At 51.8% G+C, this 27,580-nt stretch overlaps 2 protein-coding genes across 2 annotated transcripts; both read right to left on the reverse strand.

The window, feature by feature from the left end:
• Window positions 1–793: 793 nt before the first annotated feature.
• Window positions 794–13,333, reverse strand: LOC122223574 (keratin, type II cytoskeletal 5-like). The gene is made up of 9 exons (XM_042944551.1): window positions 12,823–13,333; window positions 10,810–11,018; window positions 8,025–8,085; window positions 6,860–6,955; window positions 4,668–4,832; window positions 3,769–3,894; window positions 2,873–3,093; window positions 2,277–2,311; window positions 794–996 (listed from the first exon to the last, which is right to left on the reverse strand). Exons 1-9 carry the CDS (start codon window positions 13,300–13,302, stop codon window positions 794–796), a joined length of 1,596 nt encoding a protein of 531 aa, XP_042800485.1. The 5' UTR covers window positions 13,303–13,333.
• A 1,749-nt stretch (window positions 13,334–15,082) lies between these two features.
• On the reverse strand, window positions 15,083–25,750 carry LOC122224586 (keratin, type II cytoskeletal 75). Its single transcript, XM_042946626.1, has 9 exons — window positions 25,187–25,750; window positions 24,457–24,671; window positions 23,273–23,333; window positions 22,822–22,917; window positions 21,812–21,976; window positions 19,800–19,925; window positions 19,437–19,657; window positions 18,055–18,089; window positions 15,083–15,667 (listed from the first exon to the last, which is right to left on the reverse strand). Exons 1-9 carry the CDS (start codon window positions 25,682–25,684, stop codon window positions 15,429–15,431), a joined length of 1,656 nt encoding a protein of 551 aa, XP_042802560.1. The 5' UTR covers window positions 25,685–25,750; the 3' UTR covers window positions 15,083–15,428.
• Window positions 25,751–27,580: the final 1,830 nt, after the last annotated feature.

Below are 27,580 nucleotides of genomic sequence, written 5' to 3' on the forward strand. Positions count from 1 at the left end.
CTCCCACTCAGCAGCAGGGCGGTTCTGTGTGGGGCAGTAATTCTAATATTGGCTTCAATGAGGCTGATTTGAAGGCGTTTGGCTAGGAACGATCATGGAACATAGTCCTAGGCCATGGAGAACTTTTGGGTTCTTGATAAAATTATTCTATTCTAGCATGAATAATTGAGTTGGTAATGTTTTGTGTGGTGTTGATTTCTTATTCCAATATTCTGATGGTGGGAGTTGTCAGGGGAAGTGGCTGGTGGCTGGGTGGGGACAAGAAGGCAGGAGGTGAGGACACAATATGCCGGCCAGGTTGGCAACATTCCCTGGTGTGAGGGGGGCATGCAGGAGACGGTTCTGTGTGCGGTGAGAGAGCACACACGTGTGAACTCTGGCCGAGATTACACTCAACTTCTTTGGGGGTACCAAGGTCAATCCTAAACTCACCCCTCCCCCATAAAGGAGTATGGGTGCAGTGGACTCGGCTTGGATGGGGAGAGGAAGACCCTACTTCTTCATCCTTGCTCTGGAAGCCACCGACGGGCAAAGTCCTAGCCTGGGTCTTGGCACAGAGCAGTTGAGTCAGCGTTAGTTGGATTGGATGCCTGGGGACTTTGGAGGGCTCTGGGATGAGGAGCAAGGGGAGTACCTCCTTGAGACAGAGGGATGGGCAAGGTGACCTTAGACCTCACAGACCACTCCCCTCGCCTCTGGCTGTTGATTGTGTGCATGGAGCATCAGCAAAGCGGCAGGCCTTAGGGTTGGGCATTGGGGACCTTGAGGGGGCAGCCGAGGCTGGCGGGGCCCTTTAGCTCCTGTAACTCTTCTTGGTGGATGACGTCTTGGAGATGATACGCATGCTGGAGCTGCTGCCACTCATGCTGCGGCCACTGGTGGAGCTAAAGCCGCCTCCCCCGCCGTAGCCCAGGCTGCTGCTGTAGCCGCCTCCGGCCACACAGAGGCCACCGCCACCTGCACTGTAGCCTGTGCCTCCGGTGGAGGAGACCACAGCTGTGGAGAGAAGGCACAGGGCACGCTGGCACTCTCCTCCGAGTCCCCAAGACCCCCCTCCCTGGCTCTCAGCCCAGGTGGGCTCCCTCCTGCGGTGCTTTCTTAGGGAACAGGAGACTCCTCGGACCCGGGGCAGGGGTCAGAGAGGGTGGGCACGGACTCGCTGTCCCCGTCACACGCTGCTCCACACTGAGCATTCCAATTGAGGGACTGCGCAGTTTTCAGAGCACCTTCACAGCTGTGAGCACGTTGATCTCAACGTGCCCGAGAGGACACTATTACTCCCATCGCCTCCGTGCCACAGAGGAAAAACGGAGGTGCAGAGACATCAGGCAGCATGCCCAGGGTCACACCTGCTCTGTGCTCCTTCCTCCTCTCCACGGGCCTCTCCTATTGGATGGAGCACGAGTTCTCCTCTCCTAGGCGGGATCCTAAGCTCCCCACTGGAACAGGCCCAAAGGCCATCCAGATGCACCTCCCCCAGTTGGAATCACCTCTGCCACATCACTGAAAGTCAATGGTTTGTAGTACCTGCTCAAATATGTTCAGTGATGGGGAGCTCACTACCTTGGGATGTGGCTCTCCACTGCCTGTCAAACATTTGAAGATGCCTCTTTGACCTCCCCTCTGTGTGCCCATTTCTCCAGGTGAAGCAAACCCGTCCCTGTTATCAGCTGGGTTTGAGCTCTCCCCAGCCTGGCTTTCTGGCCTCCCTTGGTGGTCTGAGCCACACGGGGCCCAAGGAGACTCTAATTCTCGTGCCCAGGACTCAGTGCTCCCTGAATGTCCCCTCATCCTGCTGGACTATTCCGTGAGATGATTCTTCCTGCTCTCCCCTCTGCGAGCTGAGGCTGAGCCGGGTCAGTCACTGCTCTACTTGTTTGGTGAATTTGCTTCAATTCTAGATATGCCTCCTTCCATTTAACCAGCTTGGTAGCCTCTTGTTAGCTGGGTGCGTTTGATTTCCTGCCAGAACTAGCTAAGCCACCACTCTGCGAGTTGTCTGTCCTGTCCTGTAGCTCAGGTCCTCTGAGACCACAGTAGAGTCCTTCCTGTGGACACGTGACCACACTGGGACAGGCCCTGGGGGGTGAGGTATCACCACAGGTCTCTCTTGACCCCCCAGAAAGGAAAGGCCAAAGAAGAAAGGGGTCTTCACAGAGCCCTTGAGAGGGTCTTAAAGGCATCCCTGCCCACATCTATCACCAAATCCCTGGTACTGATGCTACTGCTTTCTGTTTTGACTCCCACTTTTCTATTATCCCAAGACATTTACTCACAGATGTTCACAGGTCCGACACCTTCCCCAGTGAGTCTGTTGCAGGGGGGAAGAGAGAGAGACATTTTAATTTGCTGAGAAGCTGATGAGCCCTGGCCTCTTTGCATTTATAGCTGTCAGCACGGAGTGCTTTCTGTGTGCCAGGCCCTGTGCTTAGCAAGCCTTTTGTTCATCTAGCTAATATGAATCCATGAGGGAAATCTAGAAGACCGACCAAGGGAAAGTACATAGAGAAATGGGGAAGGACATGTGTTCACTAGAAAGGGACAGTCAGATTGTAGGTATCTCTGGGCAAACACAGAGCCCCTGAGGTTCAATGACTGTGTGGCGTCATTGTCATGGGTGTGGGCTGGAACGGCTCTGCTTATGGCCTTCTAGGTAGTCGTGGGCCACCTCTCCCCGACACCTGTCTCCTCGACCCTCTGCCGTGGGTCCAAAAGGAACTATGGGAATGGCTGAGACTGCAGGGTGCCTCTGGGGAGCAGCTGCATTTTAACCTCGTTTCTGCCCTTGCACTTTCTGTCTGGGGCCGACACTGTAGGGCTCTTGGTGTCTGTGGTGTTTGTTGCCCTAGTGGCATCTGTTTGAGCCTCTCACCTGCACTCCTCGCCCTCCAGCAGCTTGCGGTAGGTGGCGATCTCGATGTCCAGGGCCAGCTTGACGTTCATGAGCTCCTGGTACTCCCGCAGCTGCCGGGCCATGTCCTGCTTGGCCTTTTGAAGGGCATCCTCCAGCTCGGCCAGCTTGTGCTTGGCGTCCTTGAGGGCCAGCTCCCCACGCTGCTCGGCATCAGCGATTGCGTTCTGGAGCGTGGTACACTGCCAGGAGCACACAAGGGTTTGTGAGCTCGCCCACAGACAGTGCAGTAAGATGTGCGTTTTAGGTTAAAAATATGGGAGGATTTCCTGAAATGGATTTCATGGAAAGGAAGTGGGAGCCTCATCATCTTTAAAAATAATTGGGGCATCTGGGTGGCTCAGTCGGTTGAGTGTCCGACTTTGGCTCAGATCATGATCTTGTGGTTTGTGAGTTCGAGCCCCGTGTTGGACTCTGTACTGACAGCTCAGAGCCTGGGACCTGCTTTGGATTCTGTGTCTCCCTCTCTCTCTTGCCCTCCCCCACTCATGCTCTATCTCTCTCTTTCAAAAATAAATAAACATTAAAAAATTAAAATAAAAAATAAAAATGAGAGCAATCTCTGTCCTCCTTGGATAATCTGAGACTTAGCTATAATGGATAAAATGATTTGGCGGGGGGGTCCTTTCCAATGCCACACTTCTCTGGATAGTTTTGTCTTGTATGCCCCCAGAGGACAGACTCTTCCCTAGAGGGGGGCCCAACATCCCCGGAGTGGTGGAAGACTGCACAGTTACATTCCTGGGCAGTCACGTATCTGGGGAGGCTTCTCTGTGCATGGGCTGAATTGGGACCAGGCCCAGGTCTGCCGGCGGGCAGGTACATGAATAGACTGTCCTCTGGGAGCTCAGCTTTACCTGTTTCTTCAGGTTATCAATCTCAGAGCGCAGCCTCTGCATCACACGGTTCAGCTCGGAGATCTCCATCTTGGTGGTGCGGAGGTCGTCCCCGTGGCGGCCAGCAGACCGCTGCAGCTCCTCGTACTGGGGGCAGGGGAGTCAAGAGGCAGGGGCCGTCAGGCCAGAGAAAGCATGGCCGTGGCTTCTCAGGGCCCAACAGCTTCCAGCACACTGCTTGGCGGTGCCTCCTTTTGCCCCCACTGCTACTTTCCATCTAATTCCATCTGCATGGTCTCTTGGCTCTGTCCTTTACTCTCCATGTCCGCGGGCTCCAGCCCACAGCTGGACCCTTCCTGTCTGTGCCTGGAAGACCCTCCACATCAGAGGTCTTATCCTCAGAAGCTCGGCAGCATACAGGGGTGCTTGTCACTCTCTGATTTTAAAGCTTTTTTCACATTTGTGACCCCCACCCAGCTCTAACCTGGAAGATCTTATTGTGTAGCCCATGTCCAGCCTTTGCTCCCAGTCCCTCAGCCACTGCCAGCTGAACCTCTCTTCTCTGGATCCAGGAGACTAGGCCTTGCTCTTGTTCCCATCTTGCCTGTCTTGCTCCTGCTGGCGCTGATGGGTGGTACCATCCAGCTGTCCCTTGCTGTCCTCCACAGGGCATTGGAGGTGTGTCTATCCTCCTCCCTGGAAGAGGACTGACTGCCTCCTGCCTTCATCTGGCTGTTCCCTCAGGTCCTGACAGTGCTGCCCAAGGGGTGCTCCTGATGGAGGGACAGCCCCAGGCTGAACGCCTATCCCTTTGACCCCATCAGACTGGGACACCTGAGAGGACAAGGCTGTTGACCTAATTCGCCTTTGAAATCCCAGTTCTCTAAGATTATTTCATGGACTTGGCCTTGACCCCTCACCTTGATCTGGTACCAGGACTCGGCCTCGGCCCGGCTGCGGTTGGCGATGTCCTCATACTGGGCCTTGACCTCAGAGATGATGCTGTCCAGGTCCAGCTTGCGGTTGTTGTCCATGGACAGCACCACGGAGGTTTCTGAGATCTGGGCCTGAAGCTGAGCCAGCTCCTGTGTTGGGGGACAAAATAAAGAGCTGAAGCAGGGTGTGTGTGTTGGGAGATGGTGGCCAGGGGAACAGACCCCGGCATCAAGGACCTCACTTGCACTGTTGGGGTGCAGCACCTTGTTTAGGCCCGAAGGGATGGGAGGGACATTAGGGAGATGGCTGAGTTTATGCCATAGCCTTATCATCACCTCATCTGCAGACAGAGAGCAGCCTCACAGTAACTCTAGCCAGCATCCTCCAGAAGTCACTCCCACTATCAAGGGAGTGCACCTTGCTGTGACCTGTCAGTGCCAGGATGTCTCATGTTCTGAGAAAACACAGCCTTTCACACCAGATAAAGAAATCCTCTCATGACAGAACACTGAGTCAGGAGGAGCCAGAAACTCTGCTGCATCTCAATCCTGTTTCCCAACTTGGCTCCTTCCTTCAGGGATGGGAAATGGAAATCAGCTCGAGACAGCTGAAAGGGCACCGGAACAACACATTCGAGTCTCAGGTCTGCCAAGCAGGTTAGATGGCTTCTCTGAGTCTCAGAGGGGCTCATCCTAGAATTGCTTCATATGCTTTCCGTGAGGATTAAATCAACTCATATCCACATAACACGATTTTTGAAAAGGTAAACCACAATCAGTTTGCTAACGATCACTTTCCAGGATCATCTAAGGTGGTGGTTCCCAAAATGGGATCCTCAGACCAGCAGCAGCAGCAGCAGCAGCATCACCTGGGAACTTGCTCAAAGCGCAACATTTTGGGTCCCACCCTAGACTTACTGAATCAGAACTGGTGTTTTAACAAGATGTCTAGAAGATTCTGACACACTTTGAAACCTGAAAGTCATCGGTCCAAAGCAGAAATCTAAGTGAAACTATTCCTTTCCTTTGTTTATTAAACAGCGCCACTGCTCCATTCTCCCCGCTCATGTATTTCCTGCTTTAAGAAATTATTATTTCATTGTTGTTTCACAATCTGTTTTTCCCAAGTAGTTTTCTGATAGCTGACCTAGCTCAGGGGGTCTCAGCCCACATGCTTGCAGCTGTCAGCATTGAAGTGAGTAAAAAAAAGAGAAAAATGATGCCTTTTTGCCTTATGTGGGCTGCAGGGTGGTCATTGAGCCTGTCCAAATACATGGACCCCATGTTTCTGCTCCCAGAACATGACCAACTTCTGTTGGGCACCAAACATATGCAATGCACAGGCATATCACGGGTCCTTACCAGGCCCACTTGGAGGCACACAATGCACCCTGCACCCCTGCCTTGACATCACTGACCCCATCTCTACCACTCTACCTCACTCACTCTCCTCCAGCCACCATGGCCTCCTCTTGGCATTCTTTGATCCTCAGTTCTTCAGTTTCTCTTCAACTATCACCCACCTCCTACTTTCTACGGTTCCTTGTTGTTTCTTTCCATTGCCCCTGCTATGCCTTAAATGGTATAGTTTTCGATCCTCTCTGTGCTGCCTGTCTCTCTTACTGTAACAGAAGCTCCAAAAAATGTAGGCGCCTTGTTGTGTCTGCTCAGCACTGCCCCTGTAGCCCCTAGAACAGTATCTGGCATACAGCAGTGCATGACAACATGTGTCTTCAGAAGAACCAGGCAGTTGTGTTGTGTGCTTCTAGAAGCACCCAAGGGCTCATTAATTGCCACCTGGTTTGTGAAATTGCATCACCCTACAGCCTCTCTAGGAAGAGTAGCTGATAAGTCTGAGCTGGACTGGGTGAGCCTGGCTGCTCAGATATGTCTGTGGAAATCACGTATAATTCAATGATAGGGATTTTTTGTCTGACCAACAGACATGTTTGGTCCAAATGGTCAAGGTGGAATTTCTCACCTCATCTGAGCCCCCAGCTGCCCTAGGGAACCTCATTTTGTTCCTTAGTAGGGAAGGCAGCATCTGTTCCATGAATTCCAGCCCAGGGATGGGGTGGAGGGCAGAGAGGAGATGAAGGAAGGAGGTGTCAGGCTCTGTGCCCAGCCCAGGACCCCAGCCTCCAACGCTTGTGGGGAGAGCACCTGGCACTGCTTACCGCATCATAGAAAGCTCTCAGGAAGTTGATTTCATCCATTAAGGCATCCACTTTGGCCTCCAATTCCACCTTGTTCATGTAGGCAGCGTCCACGTCCTGGGCACAGAACATGCTGTCACTCTGAATCCCATCCTTCGTGGGTCAGCCAGCCTCTCTGACTGGGAGTTAGGCTGGAGAAGTTCATCTTCCGGGGATGAGGGTGTTTCTTTGTTCCAGGATATGGAGTGGAACTTGCAGGAGGGCCCATACTCTGTGGGGACCAGGGCTCTTGGGGAATGCCCACTCACTCATCAGCTGGTGCCACATGAACAGATATCTTTTGTCACCTGCATGTGATCAGGTCAACTCCATCCTGGCTCCTTGGGCCTCTGCTGCCTCTGGGCTCTCTCAGCCTCTCCCCACGCCCTCCGTGGCCTCCCCCCTTCCTCACACTCTCAGCAGCTCCCTGCACCTTACACACCGCTGCTCCATTCTCCCTGCTCTGGCTGGTATCCCTTCCCTCTGCCTGCCCCCGCTGAGCAGGAAGATCCATAACTCCATGGAGCTGATCCCTGTCCTGCCCCTGTCCTCCTGAGCCTGACTTGATGTCCTGGAGACTCAGCTCAGCACAGGGTCCATTTTGCTTGTTTCTCCCCACAGGGACTCCACATGGGGAGGAGCTGGTGTCATGATTTACAGCTGGGACTTTGGAGTCCCAGATCCTGACTCACTGCTGATGATCTGGGTAAACTTGGGCAACTTACTTAACCTGCCTGAGCCTGAGTTTTCTCACTTCTAAAGTAGGACCTGCTTTGGGGCCCCTGGGTGGCTCAGTTGGTTAAGGGTCTGGCTCTTAATTTTGGCTCGGGTCGTGATCTCACAGTTGGTCGGATTGATCCCTACATCTGGCTCTGCGCTGACAGCATGGAGCCTGTTTGAGATTCTCTCTCCCTTTCTCTCTGCCTCTCCCTCACTCACACGTGCGTGCACACGCAACCATGAGTGTGCACACCACACAAAATCTCTCCCTCTCTTTAAAAAACATTAAAAAATGAAGTAAAACCTGCTTCAAAAATTAGTTGCACAGATTAAAACTTGTAAGGCCACTGGCTTCAGTGGCAGCTGTCACTCCCAGAAGGGGCTACCTGGGCTTCAGCGCCAGGAGGGAGAAACCCTGTCCCCTTACCTTCTTGAGCACCACAAACTCGTTCTCTGCTACCGTGCGCCTGTTGATTTCTTCTTCGTACCTGCGGGAAGGATCAAGAAGTGGGTTGTCAAGGTGACCATTTTGTAACATATAAAAATATGGAATTAACATGTTGTATACCTGAAACTAATATAATATTGTATACTAATTATAAATCAATTAAAAAAAGTGGATTGGTGTTAGGAGCAGGGTTCTGGGAGTGAGGTCAAACAGTGGGGGCTGTAGGTGGGTAGATAGTGTGGGTCTCCAGAACGGACATGGAGAACGTGCTACTGAAGCATAGCTCCTGTGTTACACATGCCCCACTCCCATCCCAAATCAATCACACAACCACCTCTGCCCAAACAAAACTCAAACCCAAGACAACAATGAAGCAGAGTCACCCCCTCATTCCTCCTGAGATTGCATTTCTCAGGGCTCTGATCTTTAGAGGGCTGAGGCTGCATAAAGGGGCCAGCATGCCTCCTTTTTCACCCCCTTGGTATTGCCCCAAGCCAAACAGAAGAGAACAGAGAGGATGGTCTGACCCAGGGCAGACAGTCCCAGGCCTTGGCTGGCTCCTGTGGCCTGTGTTGCCCTCATGTGGCCTTGCCACTCTGTTCTTAGTTGCACTGAACCATGGAGAGGAAGCAGTCCCTCCCACCAGCAGCTGCCCAGGTTTCTCATTCTTCAGTTTGGCCCTCGAGAGCAGCCCCACTCGCCCCGCCCCCTGGGGACACTGGCCTCTGGGAAGGAAGCTCCCCTTCTGCTCTAGGTGATCCTTTTCCTCCCAACCCTCCTGAGCATCAGTGAACCCCACCCTTTTTAGCAGCTCTGGGCAGCTGGGGTTGGGGCTTTATCTCCTCCACCTACCAGCTGAGTCACCAGGGGCAGGTCACTTAACCTCTCAGAGGTTTTTTCTCATCTTTGAATGGCTTGTCCTTATTTTTTTAAAACCACCAAGCACAATCCCGCCTTATGTATATAACCAGAATCTCCCCGCTTTGATGTTGCCTCAGCTGTCCAGTAGGATCTGAGGGAAGCTCTTTCCTGCCGTTGAATTTCCAATACTATGCCTTCTCCCAAGTCCTCTGGGAGAACTGTTGTGGTTTTCCTTATTGCTTTCTCGTGCTGCCTTTTAATTAAATCTGAACATGTTTTCTTTTTTTTTTTTTAATTTTTTAACGTTTATTTATTTTTGAGAGACAGAGAACGAGCAGGGGAGGGGCAGAGAGGGAGACACAGAATCCAAAGCAGTCTCCAGGTTCTGAGCTGTCAGCACAGAGCCCGACATGGGGCTCCAACCCACAAACTGTGAGATCATGACCTGAGCCGAGGTCAGTTGCCCAACCGACTGAGCCACCCAGGTGCCCCTGAACATGTTTTCTTCACCTAACTCCACGCAACTGTCCTTGTCTTCTGTGTTTTCCAGCTCACAGTCACTCTCCCTTCATGTGCCTCTTAGATTCCTGCCATAGGAACATGGCTGTCCATCAGCCGGGAGCATGCTCTTCAACAGATCCCCAGCCCGCCCGCCCCAGTAGTTTTCCCCTGTGTCTCTTTCCTTCTCCACCTTTCTATCTCCTCCTCCGGGAAGCCTTCTTGGACTGAAACACGGTTACCTCGTGTTTGCATACATGTTATAAATTAGCCATCTACAATTGCTTCTCTTGCCTATGTCTGCATCATTACATACCTAATCATCTCTATAATAAAAATAGTTAACACTTACTATGTGCCAGGCACTGGTCACCCTACCAAGTATTTCATATGCAAGTTTTGATATAATATTCTCAATCCCTATGAGGTGGGCACTATTAATATCCTCTTTAACAGACAAAGGACCTGGGTTCAGAGAGTCTGAGGTCATTCAGTTAGTAAGCAGTTGAGCCAAGATTCTAAATCCACTGACTCTAGAGTCTATAGTGCTGTCCAGTAGAACTTTCTGCGACGATAGAGATGCTCTATATCTGCATCTGCTACGGGGCCCGTTAGCCACGTGTGGCAACTGAGCACTTGAGATGTGGCTAGTGTGACTGAGGAGCTAAATTCAAATTTTATTTAATTTTAATTAATTTAAATTAAAATAGCTGCATGCGGGTAGTGGCTACCATTTCAACTCAGTTCAGACCTGAACTCTCATTACATTATACAAAGCGTAACCGAAACTGCTTATGAAATTACTTATTTTGTGTGGACAAAGAACATCAGAAATAAATGAAATCAATAAAAATAAGGAGCTGCTTGAATGTATAGGCATGAGCATGCCATCATGTTTAGTGGGGTGTGTGTGTGTGTGTGTGTGTGTGTGTGTGTGTGGTTCCGTGGAGGAGGCAGAAGATAGGTCTCCTCTTGCTTTGATCCTGGTCTTGGCCAGGATTGGGGTGGATGCCCAAACATTGTGCAAGTTAGCCGTGGGACTAAGTGGAACAAATGTGATGGTGAGATTCTAGAGGTTTAAGTCCTAACTCATGAGTTGCCACTTGTATCACATTGGATGAAATAGTTGCTCTCTCAGAGCCTTACTTTCCTGTCTGCAGACTTTACCAGATTGTTGTTCAAATCCTGCTGTTTGTGACCATGTCAGTTACCACCCTCTATAGCCCCACCCCTCCCCAGAGCCTCAACATTGTTGACCACAGGGTCCCCTTGCTTTTTCTGATTCCATCTCACTGCCCTGAGCCTGTGTCCCCTTTCTCTGCTGGGCTGGACACTTCTAGAGAGCAGGGCCTCCCAGGAGCCTCAGAGCAGGGACCTCCCAGAAGCTGGTGGAGGGTCCACTCACTTGTTCTTGAAGTCTTCCACCACATCCTGCATGTTCTTGAGCTCCGTCTCTAGCCGTGCCCGCTCTCCACCCAGGCAGTCCAGCTGCCGCCTCAGGTTGCTGATGTAGGCTTCAAACATGGGCTCGATATTGGCCCTGGTGGTTTTATGCTCCTGCAGGAGGCTCCATTTGGTCTCCAGGACCTTGTTCTGCTGCTCCAGGAACCGTACCTGTCCCAGCCAGAGGAGAGAAACTGTGAGGGCTGCCTTGTGCAGCCTCCCCAGAGGGCTCTGGGATACAGGACCCACCAACAGTGCAGAGAGGCCCTGAAAGACCTTGGAGTCCAGGTAGCAGGCTCCTCTTCTTCATTCTGGAAGGAGCCTGGAATGTCAAAAGCCACCCAAATGTTGGTGCAATGGCCTGGGAGGCAGGTGGTGGCTTGGTTTGGAGATGGGAGAAGTAAGACCAGGACCAGAGAGGCTAGAAATCATCCATATACACCAAATCATGCTGATGTGTGGTAGCTAAAGGAAAGAACACTCCACCACCATGTTCCTGGGTGGGATTTTGATTCCCCTTAAATGGGCAGGAGGTTCTTGGCAGAAAGTGTAATCTGTCCACTTCCTTTCTTACGTGATTTCTCTAGATCTAGAATCTGAACTCAGTTGCCCATACAGTCCAAGAATGCTGAAATGGGTCACTCTAACGTCGCGTTAAGGGGAACTGGGCACAATCCCAGCCATGTCGACAGCCAGCTGTGTGGCCTTGCCAAGCCCCCTCTGCACCTAGGTCCCTTGTGGTCTTGTGCTACTTATTTGGTTTTCTTAAGTTGCACTCATCTGCTCCTTTGTCTGGGAGGCAGTCCTGTGAATATGTGAATACTTTCTCGCTAAACAAAGTCCTTCCTTTGGGAGCAGCTGGAATGACACGCAGTCTCAGAATGAAGGAACAGAGGAGCCTCCCAAACAGAGAAGATGGCAGTGTGCCTACAGAGAGCCTCTAACAAACACCCTACTTCCCCTTCCCACCTTTCTCTTCCTTTATCACAGGCCAGAGGGCAATCCTGACTCCAAGTCCCTCCATAGCACATCCCTTTTTCTCCACTATCCTCCAGATAAACCAAGAAAAGGAGGGCCCACGGTTCCCTTAAGAGCCGGCCTCCTGGAAATCTCACATCTTTTGGTGCAAACCCCAGGCCAAGTGGGCTGGGATGGGTGATAAAACTCAAGAAGCACTGCTTCAACAGTCCCTTTGGTTAGATATGGGACCATATGATGAAGCATTTCATAGCCTGTTAGACCTGCACAGTCACCTTGGAGTCTGTCTGTCCAACCCAACTGAGGCCCAAGAAGTTAGGGAACGTTCTCCTAGCAGTAGAGCCTGGGCTGGAAGAGTCTGGCACTCTTCTTTCCAGACCCTTGAACGGCTTCTTCCCAAACAAAAGCAACCAGCTCAGATGTAAACCAGTGGTGGTGCAAAACAAAATAGCTTCTTTCCCTGGACCTGGGGAAACCCCTAAGAGTCCAGGCATCCAGCAGGGTGCACTCAGGGCTGATATCACAGCTTAGCTCTCACCAGAAGAAAAGTGGGAAAGCCGGCCCCTCGCCAGTCACAGACATACCCAAATCACCAGGGAGGCCACCACAGGAGGAACTGCCTCTATTAACTGCACAGGATAAAGTGACCCCAGCCCACTTCCATGAGCTGAACTCATAACCTTTCTTTCCTTTGTCCTTTTCCCTTCAAAACGATCCATTTTTGCTGTCTAATTTTAAGCCAAGTACACATTCATTATCCATCAAAAGAACAATGTCCTTGCAGTAGGTCAGACAGCTCTAGAGTGCAGAGATGAACATTTTTCTGCTCCCACCACAACAGGGTGGGAAATCACTCCCTCCTTCATCTGGCCGGCAGTCTCCCCAGCCCCCAGGATCACAGGTCCTGGGCAAGTCACAGTAGACCTCAGAAAAGCACAGAAAAGACACATACCCTGGGTACCAGCAACTTTCCCAGTGGGGACCACTTGCCTCTCACCTTGTCAATGAAGGAGGCAAACTTGTTGTTGAGGGTCTTGATCTGTTCCCTCTCCTCCTTTCGTACCCGCTGGAGAGAGGGATCTATCTCCAGGTGGAGGGGGGTCAGGAGGCTTTGGTTGACGGTGACCTCCTGGATGCCCCCAGAGCCAGGCATCATCCCGGCTCCAAATCCATACCCACCGAAGGCTCCCCCAACCCTGTAGCCCATGCCTCCGAGACCCAGCCCATAGCCAGCGCCCCCACCGCTGGCCCGGTTGGAGCGGTAGCCTCCACTGATGGAGATTCTCTTGCTGCCTCCAAAGTTGTGGAGGCTCCTGGTCCCGAAGCCACCCCCAAAGCCACCCCCAAAGCTCTTTCCACCCTGGGAGACAGAGACAGAGCTGAAGCTGGGCCGGCAGCCTGGGAGGAGGCTGGCCGAGGAAGCACTGAAGTTCCGAGTGCCTCCTGACTTGATGGTGACAGAAGATCGTTGGGTCATGGTGGGAGCTGGTGCCAAAGAGGCAGAGGAGCGAAAGTATCAAAGGAACGAGGAGCCTTCCAAGTCTAGCTGTCCCAGGCTCTCCTTCACTTTTATGCCTTTCGAGAACTGGGCTTGGCCAGAGAACATCAAAGACCACTCTGTTGAGTTCATCTCAATGGCATGTCTGGTCACAGCCCATCTTCCTGCCCCCTAATCATCATGGGGAACACCCTACCCAGGGCAGGACCAGGCCTGGTCCAGGTCCTGCTCAGGACCAGGTCCCGAGCCCCCCACCCACCCAGGTTCTCAGGCTCACGCTGCAGACACTCCCACTCTTTCCCAGCTGCTCCTCTCTTTGGATTCCCAGGTCTTAGACTCTGAACTTGATTAGGCCCTTCCTGTCACTGGGAAAGGAAAAGAAACCTCCTTTACTGAGGATTCCATTTGTGCCAGGCCACGTGGTTGGTCATTGCCAGCGTTATGTCACTTGATTCTCATAATAACCTTGTGAGTGTGGATGACAAGAGTAATAATTGCCAATGTGTATTGAGCAGCTGCTAGAGGTGGCTGCTTTACACCTGTCTTCTCATTTAATCACCATGCAGCACCAGGGGTAGCCGTTATTATTCTTGTTTTGCTCATGAAGCTGCATAGAGTCATTGAGAAACTTGGCTGAGGTCACGTGGCTCATGCCTGCTGAGCCGATGTTAGGGCGCAGTGGTCTGACAGCAGGTTACTCTGGATCTTTGCACCTGACACTGGTGGAAGAGAGATGGCTTATCTGAGGGTAGCAGGCACAGGATTTCTTGCCACATTCCTGTCCCCTTGTCTTCTCTCGTCCGTGAGGACCAGGGACATTTAACAATTGCCCTCAGAGTCATTTCTCTTCTTCCTGCCATCCCTCCCAGCCCTTCCTGATTTTATTTAGCCCCTGGTTTTAGACTCGTCTTCTCTTGTCTTGGTTCATGGCCTCTCCCCTCCTGCCACTTAACTTCTTGCACAGCACCCTCATTGATTGTGGTTCAGACTCCCAGTTCCTAGCTCCCACCAGTCCTTCGCGTGGTCCTGAGCCTGGAGCCCACTTCCTCTGAGCCCACATGGGCTGTCCCTAGTCTGGGTGATGCCGGGCTCAGGCCTTATGGGAGGGGTTCAGCAGACTAAACTCAGGAATGTGGGTTAGACATCCTGGATGTCTCACTGCTGCCTGCAATTATGGGCCTAAATGGCTCCCCTGCTTGGTGAAAGCATTGCCCCCAGGGCTGACTTTTAACTCCTCTCCTGGCCTGTTATTTCTCTGCTCAGGTCTGCAAGTTTGAAGCTGTCAGGGAACAATCAGCCCCTTTGCTGGAGGAGGGCTGGGCCGCCCACCCTACGTCAGTGTCCTCAGAAAACAGTCTGGTTTTGGGAGGGGATAGTATCACCTTGAATGACATACAGAGTAGGGAGGATGGACACAGCTTCTGCCCAGGGGCTTGGGCTTCTCAAGGAAGGCATCCCAGCATGAGGCCAGAGGAAGTGGGCAGAAAGACCAGGAAGGAGTCTAGCCAGCAGTTGGTGCCCCCTCCATCCCTCCCATCTCCCGAGTCCAGCATTCTCCATTCTGAGGGAAATGGGGAGGGTCTGATGTGCACTGGGGACTGCATCCCCATTCCAAACAGAGGGCTGGACACCGAACACATTCCACATGCATTTAATAGACACATTCCAGGGAGGGAATGTGTCTCACTCCCAGCAGGCAGCTCATAAGCACCATGAGACAGGTGGGGCTGACAACCTGGCATTGAGATGGCCTGGAAAACACTGACTCCCTAACTCTGCAACTGGAAGGTAGGGAGAAGGAAGGAGGAGCTGAAGCGGGGGAGGTTTCTGCATGATAAGCTGAATATGAATCTTGAAGGAGGGCGGGCAGTGGCACAGGGAGGGGACAGGAGCACTGTGGGGACTGCCAGGAGGGCAGAGGCTGGCTTAAGTTGGGGAATGGGGTTTAGCCAGGGCACCAGGCTTCCTTCCCAGCAGCACGGGCAGGCCTTGTGGAAGGGGAGAAGAAGGAGAAGGACCCAGGTATCCTGTCTACGAGTGCAGGCAGGCCAGGTCTGCAAGCAGGCAGGCTTCAGGGCAGGGGTGAGGAAGCGAGGTGGCTGCACTTAATGCTTGTAGCTCTTCCGGCTGGAGGATGTGGTGGAGACAAACTTGACACTGGAGCCACTGCCCCCGAGGCTCCGGCTGCTACTGGTACTGAAGCTGGAGCCACCCAGGCCTGCACCCAAGTTGTGCCCGGTGCTGGTGGTGAAGGAGTAGCCGCTGCCCCCACCTAGACCCAGGCTTCCACCTCCAGTGCTGCTACCACCGCCGTAGCCGCTGGAAACGGTGGAGGTGACCACAGCTGCCAGAGGAGAGGAGACATAGTTAGAATCAAGGGCAGGAGAGAAGACACCTAGGGTGTCAGGGCCTGTGCCCTTAAGTCTGTGGGTGGGGGGTGGGGTGGGGGTGGGGGTGGGGATAGGGTTGTCTGGTCAGGCGGCTGCTTTATTCCCTGCCCACTTGGTGAGATCTCTGTCCTGTGCTCAGCCCGGTTTTCCCTGGGCTGTAATGCCAGGCAGCCTTCCAGTCTGGAATGGCTTCCTGCCTCCCCTCTGCTACTTTGGTGCCTCGCTTCCTTCCAGAACTTAATGGAGACTTCTGTCCTCCAGGCCGCTATCCCATCACACTCGCCTGTGGCTCTGTCCCCGTCTCTCTCCGTGGGCCTGGCTCTGGTGTCTCCTTTCCTTCTCAACGGCATGTACATGCCTCCCTTAGTGTCCCCAGCCCCCACACCCTGAATCCCAGAGTGGGGCTGGAGTCATCTTGATAGACTGAGGGACAGATGAGCCACTGGCTGGCCAACTCTGCTCCCATTCTACCCCCAACCTGTCTTTTCCTAACTTTTATAACCACCCAATCACCTTCAATATTCAGTACCCTATCTGGGGCTCTTCAGAAGGGAAACTAAAATAAAAATGGACTCTGCTATAGAATGAGTTGTGTCTTCCAAAAAAATGTGTTGAAATCTTAACCCCAATGGCTGTGAATGAAACCTTATATGGAAATGGGACCTTGCAGACAGAATCAAGTTAAGAGAAAATCATTAGGGAGGGCCCTACCCCAGTATGACTGGTGTCCTTCTAAGAAGAGGAAAGGCATCCACGTGAAGACAGACACATAGAGAAAGGGTCAGGTGATCACAGAGACAGCAATCAGAATGATGCAGGGCAAGGAACACCAAGAGTTGACAGCCACCTCTGGAAGCTAGGAAGAGGTGAGGAAGGAGTCCCCTCCAAGTGTCAGAGGGAGCAAGGCCTTGTTGACACCTCCGCTTTGAATTGCTAGTCTCTAGAACCATGAGACCCTACATTTCTGTTTTAAGCCACCCAGTTTGTGGTACTGTGCTGCAGCCCTAGATAACAAACACTTTCAGGTGCTTTCAAGAGAAAAGAAACTTTAGAGGTTACACCATTCATCCCCAAAACTGGCTTTGGGGGTCTCTGGAGCCACTAGCCAAGGGTATCAGTGAGGGAGCACACCTGGGTAGTTCAGAGGGCTCTGGCTTCTAGAATCATCGGTTACAATAATCAGTGCTTTTGTGAATCCCGCATCAATGAAAACCAAACTCACTCATACACTGTGAAAGTCATGTCTGTTAGCCTCACAATGCCAGCACTGAGCTCTGTGAATGAGTGTTCTTCACACTGCCGGGCCATTCCAGCTTGCCAACACCCTTCCTTGTTCCTGAGCAGTGGCACCCAAATGCCCTGTCTTATGTGCTCTCGCTACCTTGGAAAACCTTGGTAACCTTCTGTGGTTTATCCTCTGCAGAGCATAACTGAGTGGTAGGGCTTCTCTCTACACTGTTCCGGAAAGGGGCTGCCTTACAGCAAGGACCTTGGACCCAGTGCGAAGGCTCCCTTTGAGGGCCAAGGGCAGACCAGGGTTTCATAAATTCCGTCTGTGCTAAATGCTCATCTCTGAGCTAGACCTGCACCCCCAGCAAGAAAGGTGTGGAATCCCGGGAGGTGGGGGGTGGAAGCTGTGTGTTTTCTAAACCCATGCAGAAGAGTTCCAGCAAACCTCCTATCACCCTCTCTGTGGTGTCTTTCACTTGCAAAGAGGTTAGACTTGGGACATCAAAGATTCTCTCTTAAAAAAAAAATTGCAGGGGCGCCTGGGTGGCTCAGTCAGTTAAGCGTCCGACTTCGGCTCAGGTCATGATCTCACGGTCCGTGAGTTCGAGCCCTGCGTCGGGCTCTCTGCTGACAGCTCAGAGCCTGGAGCCTGTTTCAGATTCTGTGTCTCCCTCTCTCTCTGGCCCTCCCCGTTCATGCTCTGTCTCTCTCTGTCTCAAAAATAAATAAGTATAAAAAAAAATTGCAGGGGCGCCTGAGTGGCTCAAACCGTTAAGTATCTGACTCTTGGTTTCAGCTCAGGTCATTAACTCATGGTTCTGGAGTTCAGCCCCACACTGGGCTCTCTGATGTCAGTGGGGAACCCGCTTTGGACCCTCTGTCTTGCTCTCTCCTCCCCTCCCCACCTTGCATGCTCACACACACTTTCTCTTAAAAAAAAAAAAGACTCCCAATATGGCTCTCATTTTAAAGAAGTTAAGACCTCAGACCTCAAAATGAACCTGATTCGTGGGCTCCCCTCCAATGCCACATGCACGCCCTCCACCCTCCCACACGATGCCTGTCCCCAACCACATGCACACCGAATGACGTGAGAGGATGTCATACTCACAGATGTTAACTGGAGAAACACCCTCACCACTCAGCCTGGTTGGGAGGAAGGGGGAGAAGGAAGGTTACTATTACGTCCAGCAGCTTGTGGGCATTTGAAACAACATTTCTGCAATTAAGCGCATTCAAGAACCCTTTATTATTTTTATTGCAGAAGTAATGGAGGTTGAAATTATTTAAATACTAGTAGTATTGAAAACAATAATCTAATGAATGAAATAATGTGGAGTTTGAGGTTCTTAGGAGTAAACCCTGTAATCTCAAAGACACATTTTTTTGGTTCAAACTAGGTAGACACCTGGAGAAAATTAAAGCTAATCATACACTAGGGTCAGTTGGAAAGGCAGGGCTTGTTAAGGAACAAGGAGATTTTTCTCTCAACAATGGACTGTTGTCATGCACTGGGCAGTGCTGAAGTGATTATAGGTGTGGAGAAGAGTTTGAGTCATAAACATAACAATAACAATAATCAGCCTATTATTGTAGCAACTAGAGTAATTTTGCTTTACCATGCTAAGGACAGAACTGGCATTCATTCATAAACACATACTTAGAACATTAAAAGGACCTGTTACCTACATTATGCTGTTTAATTCTCTTAGTGACCCCATTAAGTAGGTATTATGATCTCAGTTTGATGGATAGGGAAATGGAAGCACAGAGAAGCTGACAAAGTTGCCCAGTTTTGAAGCCAGACTCATTTGGGTCCAAAGCCGTATCTCCGGCCACTAAACTGATTGATTGCTAAGATTTTCTCAACACTTACTATGTACCATGCATTGTTCCAAGAACTTTATGTGCATTTCCTTGTTTCAACCCTCTGAATAACGTACGAGATAGAAACCATGGTTGTCCTCATTTTACAGGTGAGGAATGGAATGGTAAAGTAATCTGCCTTCGGTCACACAGCTGGTAATCGGCAGAGCGCAAAGGTCCCACCGAGCTTTGGGGCTCTGATGGTTTGGCCTCTTTATTCCATCACTGAATAAACTGAGGACCAGGGAAGGGATACTAACTTCCCTAAGGTTATGCAGCTAGTTTGTGGTAGGTCTGTACACCCAGATCCCGGGACAATTTATTCTCAGCCCAGAGCCTTTCATACCACATATCCAGACCTGCCACATAACCCAAATTCTCCTTTGATAGAATTTGATTACCTAGGACCTGATCAGATCCTAGATTTCTACAGGGTGCCCAAAGCAGTTGTACTTAAAATAATGATTTACTGGCCTGGAAAGAAATTATGCCTGTTTTCTTTTTCTTTCTCATAGTCCAGTTCCACCTGCATTTTGCTCCCTTTTCCAGGAGGGAAGGGGGCCACAGCAACCCGAGCCCCTAGAAATGCTCCGGCAGCTGGAATAGAGCAGGTGCATAGCCCCCCACCTGCATTCCTCGCCCTCCAGCAGCTTGCGGTAGGTGGCGATCTCCACATCCAGGGCCAGCTTCACGTTCATGAGCTCCTGGTACTCCCGCAGCAGCCGGGCCATGTCCTGCTTGGCCTTCTGCAGGGCCTCCTCCAGCTCTACTAGCTTGGCTCGCGCATCCTTGAGGGCCAGCTCTCCACGCTGTTCTGCGTCAGCAATGGCCGTTTGCAGGCTGGAACACTATAAGAAAAGGAGGAAGCCGTGAGCTTTACTGACAGCCCCTGGAGGTGCAGTGCTTCTTGGGCAGGGGTCCTGGAAGCATGGCAGAACGACCCAGGAGAAATGAGTGTGCAAGGAGCTCTTGGCTCTGCCCAAACTCCACCTGCTTCTTGACGCTGTCGATCTCGGCTCTCAGCCTCTGGATCATCCGGTTCATCTCCGAGATCTCTTGCTTGGTGTTGCGGAGATCATCCCCGTGCCGGCCTGCTGTGACCTGCAGCTCCTCGTACTGATGGAATTAGAGCAGACTCAGTCACTGCATCGGACGCCTGGGCTGGGCACTCCCTGTGTGCACAGCCTGGCTCTCAGTGCCACCAGCAGGCCCACCCATTCACTAATCATTCACACATTCCCTCGCTCATTCACTGAGGTGCTACTTCTTAGGCACATCTACTTGCCAGGCATGTGCTAGGCTCTGGGAATATCAAAGACAGCATAATCAGATCCTTGCTTAGAGTTTATTGGGGGAGATAGACCTTAAATAAATTAGCATATTATTGAGTTGATATTTCCAAATTGGGATAAGTTCCCCTTAGGAAGTGAACAGGGGAGTGTAACAAAGGAATCTGACCCAGATATGGAAGTTGTGGGGATGGGCCCAGGGAAGTCCTTCCAAAGATGGAGGTGCTCCGGCTGCGTGTTGGAAGATGGGAAGGGGTGACCTAAGTCACAGGCTGGGGAGAAAACATTCCAGACAGGGGAAATAGCCTGTGTGAAGACCCTACAGCAGGAAAGAGCATGGTGAACTGTAGGAGTGGGAAGGTGACTTGGTCACTGTCCTTGGGGCTTTCAGTCAAGGGGCATACATCCAGACCAATGTGACCATGAATTTTGGTAGCCCTCCAGATGTCAGTGCTGGGGGAGCAGGGGTGTGCTGCAGGGAATCCGTGTTGGATGGAGCCGGGCTGGGGGGCACAGTTCTGAAGACTTTATAACAAAATCCCGCATCTGAGGGAGCTCTCCATCTGGTGGTGCATATCCAGGATGCAGTCATTTAGGAGAAACAAACGCCCCCTGTCTCTTGCCCACACCTTTACCAAGGAAGAAGAGTCCCTGCTGGAAGGAAGATCTGTCTGGCTTTGAAAGCGCTGAGTGGCCCAGCTGCTCTGTTTCTAGATATACACAGTTAAAGGGAACAACAGGCCCCGCCCCCAAAGAGCATTGTTCACTGTAAATCAGCTACTATGAATTTCAGCTTAAGCGCATCCCACCTCCACTCACTGTCTGTCTCTGCCTCCACTCTGTGCACACGTGGCACCTGACACCCTCTTCCTTCCTTCCTACCATGTTGCAAGGATAGGGGCTAAGGCAGTGCACTGAGCGTGGCAAAAGATGGAATGCCACATGCAAGTGAGCTCCTGAGTCTGAAAGGGGTCTGGATTTGTCAGGGAGCTGATCTCATGGATTGGACTATCCAGTCTACCACACCCTCCAAAGCCAAACCTTCTTCTGGCCATCTGTGACTTTGGACAGTAGCTCTCCATGGTCATCCCCACACCCCTCTTCCTGATACAACCTCTCTTGCTTGGCTAAGTGCCCATTTCTGCCTTCTAGCCCCACAGGACTGCTTATTCAGCCTTAAATACCATCTCCGTCCTTGGTAAGCTATTGTCCCTGGATGCTTCCAAATGGACTGAAGACCCACCTCTTCTTGGAGGCTTTTTATTAACATGGTCTTTTCCCTTTCTTGACGCCCCCCCTTCCATTTACTTCATGGTCTCTCACACCAAAAATAAACTGTTTGCAGTTTATTTAGTTACAACTCTGTAACCCTACTTGACATACATGTGTCGAATGAATAAGCCATTTAGAAATAGCTTTATGACTATTTCTTGGTTGTTTCAGAGTCTCACCCAGCCCCAACAAAATCATAAGTGACGTGGGGACGATGGCTGTCCTGAGCACTCAACATTGCCTGGCCACATATTAATGTGTATGGTTGGGTTTCCATACGCATTTCAAGTTGACTTTGCATAGCACCAGACACATCTGCCATGTTGAAATGAACAGAAATGCTCATGTATTTCCCGAGGTTTGTGGCTAATAGTTACATGCTCATTTGGGGCTTCTGATAATACTAGTCCCGGAACCTATCATAGAGGTGCCCACACTCACCTTGGTCTGGTACCAGGACTCAGCCTCGGCCCGGCTGCGGTTGGCAATGTCCTCATACTGAGCCTTGACCTCAGCGATGATGCTGTCCAGGTCAAGGCTGCGGTTGTTGTCCATGGACAGGACCACAGATGTGTCACTGACCTGGGTCTGCATCTGGGACAGCTCCTGCAGAGCAGTAAACTCAGCGTCACCAAGGCATGAAAAGGAGGGATCTTGAAATCACACAATTGACTACCCATCTAGGTCAAGAATCCTTTCTTTGGCATCCCTGGCAGGGATTCTTCCAACCCTTCCCTGGGCACTCACAGCTATTTATGGACTCCTATGCCAATCGCTGAGAAGTTTCTGGGTCACAGATCAGTGTGATGGGGGTGTGTCCCCCAGCATAGCTTCCCAAGACCCCTACCTGTGTGTTTTCCTTGGGCATGAAGGGTGGCTCAGTGTTCTCTGGTCCAAATTATACTAAGCTGAATATGACATGTTGATTGATATGCCAGCATAAAATGTTTCTTTAGGATAGAGTGAGGTTTAGGACCCTGTTGCCCCCCATACAATGTGACTTCATCACTCTCTACTTCTCTCTCCCCTTTAAAGACCCAGGTCTCTGCCTTCACAGTGGCAGTGCTGAGAATGAGGCATCTTCAGAGGGCAAGAAGCACCCTGACCAATGAGCTGAGGGGCAGTTGGCATTTTTGAACTTTTTTGGGAGGGGAGAGGGAGAGGTGGTCTTAATTCTGTGGGAATGCTACCCAGGGACTTGGGATTCGAGAATTGGCACTCCCTCCTTGCTATGCTATGGGGTGGAGGTTTGAAGCCTTGGAGCTGGAGTAGGGTTTAAGGTGGCAAGATTTCAAGCAGTTCTCCCAGGTCCCCATGATCACCCCAGCCCCATCTTAGAGTATCTGGGCAAGATGCTGGGTGGAGTCCCTATATAGATAACATTGTCTGCAGCATCTTTTTCTTTCCAGGCTCCAGACCTAGGAGGGACAAAAACATTTGCAGGCTCTTACCGCCTCAAAGAGCATCCGTAAGAAGTTGATCTCATCTGTCAGAGAATTGACCTTGGCCTCCAGTTCCACCTTGTTCATGTAGGCTGAGTCCACATCCTAGAACAACAGCACAGGATCCTTCTCTGACACCACGGCCCCAAGCAGTGAGTCCAGAAGAAGTTGGACGGACTCCTCCCTGGCCCTTCCAGGTTGAATTTTAGCAAACTCTGAGTCTGGGGTTTGGGGTTGGGGTGGGCAACTGCAGAGAATGGGAGCTTGAGTTCCCTGAGCTCACAGAAACCCAAGCAGGGTCAGTGGGACCATAAATACAGAGGGAGCCTTTTGGCAGGTTTGAGCTCTCCAGATACTGTCAAGGGTTATGGGACATTTCTTGGGAGTCCCAAGGGTTGAGTCACCCCACACTCCAAGATTCAGTTTCGAATCTTCTCCTTTGAGAGACTTTTCCACCTACCTTCTTCAGGGCCACAAACTCATTCTCAGCAGTGGTGCGCTTGTTAATTTCATCCTCGTACCTGTAAGCACAGAGAAGAGGAGGCGTGATGTTGAGCAAGTGTTCGGTTGAATTCTTCCAGGCTGAAATCTTCCCTTGCTTCTGGTGTAGCAAGAGTTCAGAGACCTCAAAGCCTTTCCAGCTCTTCCACTGACCTGTGTGTGACTTCGGGTGATTCACTTAACCTCTATTTCTCCTTCTATAAAAGGGGAAATCATTTCTTCTGCCAGAAGTTTTTTTTCTTCTTTCTTTTGTAAGACTAGAAGGTGAGCATGGAACTTATAGGAACAGAAATGTGTACTTATGCAACTCCATCGTCTTAGAGATGCACAATTCCAATATTTAAAAACAATTTGTGGGGTAGGGGTGCCTGAGTGGCTTAGTCAGTTGAGCATCTGACTCTTGATTTCAGTTCAGATCACGATCCCAGGGTTGTGGGATGGAGCCCCGCGTCGGGCTTAAGATTCTCTCTCCTCTCTCCCTTTGCCCCCTCCCCTGCTTGTTCTCTCTCTGAAAGAAAAAAAAAATTAATTTTATGAGGTAAAATTTGTCTGTTCAGGAAACTTCTGGAAGATTCTGATGAATCTTCACCAAACCTCAGAGCAGCTGTGTAAGTAGTATGCTTTTAGTAAGTAGAGTAGTAGCTCCACCTCGGAAGCCAAGGGTAAGCCAGCTAAAGGGTTAGGGAGGATCATCCCTTTTTGTTGGATACCTCAAGTACTGCAGCCTGGATGATGGCCAGTGAACTTTTGCCTCCCCCAGGAGGATCGCCTTGTTTACACTCAAAAGCGTTTGCCCTGGAAATGCACCATTTCAATAGTAGAGCCCACATCCAGCAGAACTAAAGAATATGCTGGCTGTGAAATAGTATTATGCTTTCCAGAGTAGCAATGTTGTGTTTGATGATGCACACATCCCTTTGAGGTCATGTGGACAGATTAAAATAGACTTCTTGTTAATAGTGATGCATGAGATGGGAGTCCATTTGTTATCCCACACCATGCTGTCTTCATCTCACGGGATATTGACTGCAGGTTCCAAATCACCCTGCTGGCACTGGCATTGGCTCCTTTGCACCCAGCTGGTCCTTATAAAAAGGAGCCCTGGGATGACTGTGTGTGACCAGGAGCCCATCTCCCACTTACCTGACTTTGAAATCTTCCACAATATCCTGCATATTCCTCAGCTCAGCGTCCAGCCTGCCCCTCTCAGTGGTGACGCTGTCCAGCTGCCGGCGGAGGTCATTGATGTAGGCCTCAAAGAAGGGCTCCAGGTTCTGCCTCACCGTCTTGGAGCCCTGCTCTTGGAGGAGCTCCCACTTGGTCTCCAAGACCTTGTTCTGCTGCTCCAGGAACCGCACCTGCAGGGAGGGAGCAGGAAATCTTGAGAAACTGGGGAGGCAGAGCCAGACCCTCCAGTTAATAAGGGAGAGAAGAAAAATATGCTTTTTACCTGATACCCATCTGTCAGCTATATAATTGACATCTCCAAAAGGAAATGAGAGAGCCCTTGAAGCTACCCCCACAGTTCTCTGGGGCTTCCATAGAACTGGTGTGCTCAGCTCAGAGGTCTCTTTGGGGAGACTCTACTCTTGGGTTGAGGGTCTGGACAATACTTGCTCTGGGTTAGGTTAGTTTGCTCAGTGGAAACTTCACGTGGAGAACAAGTTAACTCTTCCTTCAGAGTTGGCTGAACCAGCCAGGTGGCTCCCAGGGAGGATGAGGGAAATTTCCACAAGGACCTGTGGGGTGATCTGGCCCCACTCGCACGGGACCTGTCCAGCGGACGGCTCTTCCATAGGGTGTGCTGGTGGGGGCCTGTCCAAGAGTTCCTGCTACCCGGACCCAATGGCACAGATGCAGCCCCCCGCCTCACCTTGTCGATGAAGGAGGCGAACTTGTTGTTGAGGGTCTTGATCTGTTCCCGCTCCTCTTTTCGCACCCGCTGGATGGAGGGGTCGATTTGTAGGTTGAGGGGAGTCAGGAGGCTCTGGTTGACGGTGACCTCTTGGATGCCTCCAGGGGGGCAGACGGGGAAGCCCGAGGCCCCATAGCCTCCTCCGGCTCCGCCCCCATTGCCAAATCCACTGGCGACCCCAAACCCGCTGCCGGCCCTGCCACCAAAGCCACTCCGGAAGCTGCCGCCGCACCCCCCGATGGAGACCCGCCTGGTGCCCCCCAGGTTGTAGAGGCTGCGGCTCCCGAAGCCTGCCCCAGCGCTGCTCATTCTTCCCAGCCCCGTGCTGCCTCCCGTGGAGCGGGCCACGGAGATGGAGCTGAAGCGGGAGTGGCCGGTGGCAGGGGTGGTGGCCGAGGCTGTGCTGAAGCCCCTGCGGCTGCCGGTCTGGAAGGTGATGCTGGACTGCCTGGACATGGTGGCTGAGCGAGGCTGGCAACGAGAGCTCCCGACACGGGTGCGCGTGAAGGGGGATGGAAGAGACCGGGCATCTGGGGCTCCCCGGGCCGCCCGGGCTTTTATGGGTCTCGGGGAGGGGCGGGCACTGCTGATGGAGGCCTCTGATGGCATCCCCCAGGCATTCGCCAACCCTGAGCTCACCCTCAGCGCCCCTCGGAAACGCCGGCAAGGCCACTGGTTGGTTCCCCTGGCATCCCTCCCCCACGTGGAAACTGCTTTCCAGTCGCAACTTGATCAGCAGACGAATGAGAGGCACGCTAATTGCTTTCAGTCATGTCCTAATCATGCATCTCCTAATGGGCTTTAAAAACACCACCTCATTTCTAAACCGCTTTCTTAGGCCTGGGACCCACTCCCTCCTGTGCAAACATTGTGTGTCAAAACAAGTGACTGCGATTCCCCTTCCCCGTTTCCCAGGCCTTCTTCCTTGGCCCGGTGTCCTGTTCCTGAGCATTTCCTCGGGAAGTACCGCCTGCGCCCCCTCCCGCAGCTGGCCTTCCAGGTCCTGAAAGGCCCACTGCACACATCTTTCTTGGGAAGGCACCCGGTTTTGATTGCCCCTTTCTTTTCCTCAGAAGCTGCCCTCTCCATTGTGCAGGTCACACCTGACCTTCTGGAGCAGGAGCTTGTGCGTGCACGCACACGTACGTCCTGTCTGTTCCATTATGGTGCTCTGGGGAACAGACCCTCTGTCTGCTGGGGAAGGTTGTGGGTGGACCGAGATAGGTTTGAATCCCGCCCGCCACTTACTAGTTGTGACACCCTGGGCCAGTCACGAACCTCCTCGGAGCCTCAGTGCTGATGTCTGTGAAGTGGGGTCTGTGATGAGGATTCATGTGCGAAAACAGCTTCTGCAAGGCCTAGGGGCGTGCAAATGCTGAGTGAAAGCTTGGTGAGTCTTCTCTCCCTCTGGGACCATCAAGCACAGATGAGAGGAGAGCCCATCCCATGGCAATTCTGGTGGGGATTCAAAAGGAACACAATATACATTCTTTTTCTTTAGTAACAGGCCCGTGGTCCTGCTGGGAAGACAGAACTGAAGCACATTAATGTATAAAAAGGTGCTTTTTCAATAAAGGTGTTTATAAAGCTCTACCCACCCCCCCCAGCTCTGTCTGAGGCTGCCTTATTCCAGAAGCCTCCCAGACTGGCCCCTGCTCCCTGGCACTCAATCTTCACCAGAAGAGCTCCAGTGGTTGCAGCGTGGAGGGGGCCCAAGACACCTGTGTTGTTTCCCCTGTTCATCTTGTTGACCGAGCTGCACCTCCCCGTCAGTCTAAACCAATAGGAAGTCTCCAAGCTCCTTATCTCCTCCTTTCCTGTGCCTCATCTCCCTGCCTCTACCGCAGGGGGAAGCCAGACAGAGAAACTGTTCGATTTTCTTTGATCTTGCTGGCTTCTTGCTACTTGAAGTGGTTTTGAGAGATAGCACAGCGAGAGAGGAAACGAAATGCATTCAGTCTGCTTGAAACTGAGCCCCTGAATGGTAAATCGAGCAGAACCTGTGGTGCCTAGCTATGGAGAAGCAGATCCAGATTCCATGATCTTCCCACACAGGTGTCCTTCCAGAGACACGCATGGGATGATGGCTTGGCAGACTCTCACCTGCCTGGAATGGCAGCTTGGCACTTGGAGCGGTGGCTCTCTGTTCTCTGAGCTATTTCCTCCTTGGGGCTGAGGCGGGAGGGGTGGGGGGGAGGCTCGCCTCCATCGAGAGATTGTTTGAGAGTCTCAGTTTCCACAGGGAACCTATGAATCATAGCTTTTGTTGATACAGGGCAAGAGGAGCATAGGCGCTCTCTCACCTGGTTGCCAGTGTGCCTAGGTCCCAGCCGGGTGGTGCACGCATCTGGG

Source organism: Panthera leo, chromosome B4, assembly GCF_018350215.1.
Source record: "Panthera leo isolate Ple1 chromosome B4, P.leo_Ple1_pat1.1, whole genome shotgun sequence".
In the NCBI taxonomy this organism is placed as follows: domain Eukaryota; kingdom Metazoa; phylum Chordata; class Mammalia; order Carnivora; family Felidae; genus Panthera; species Panthera leo.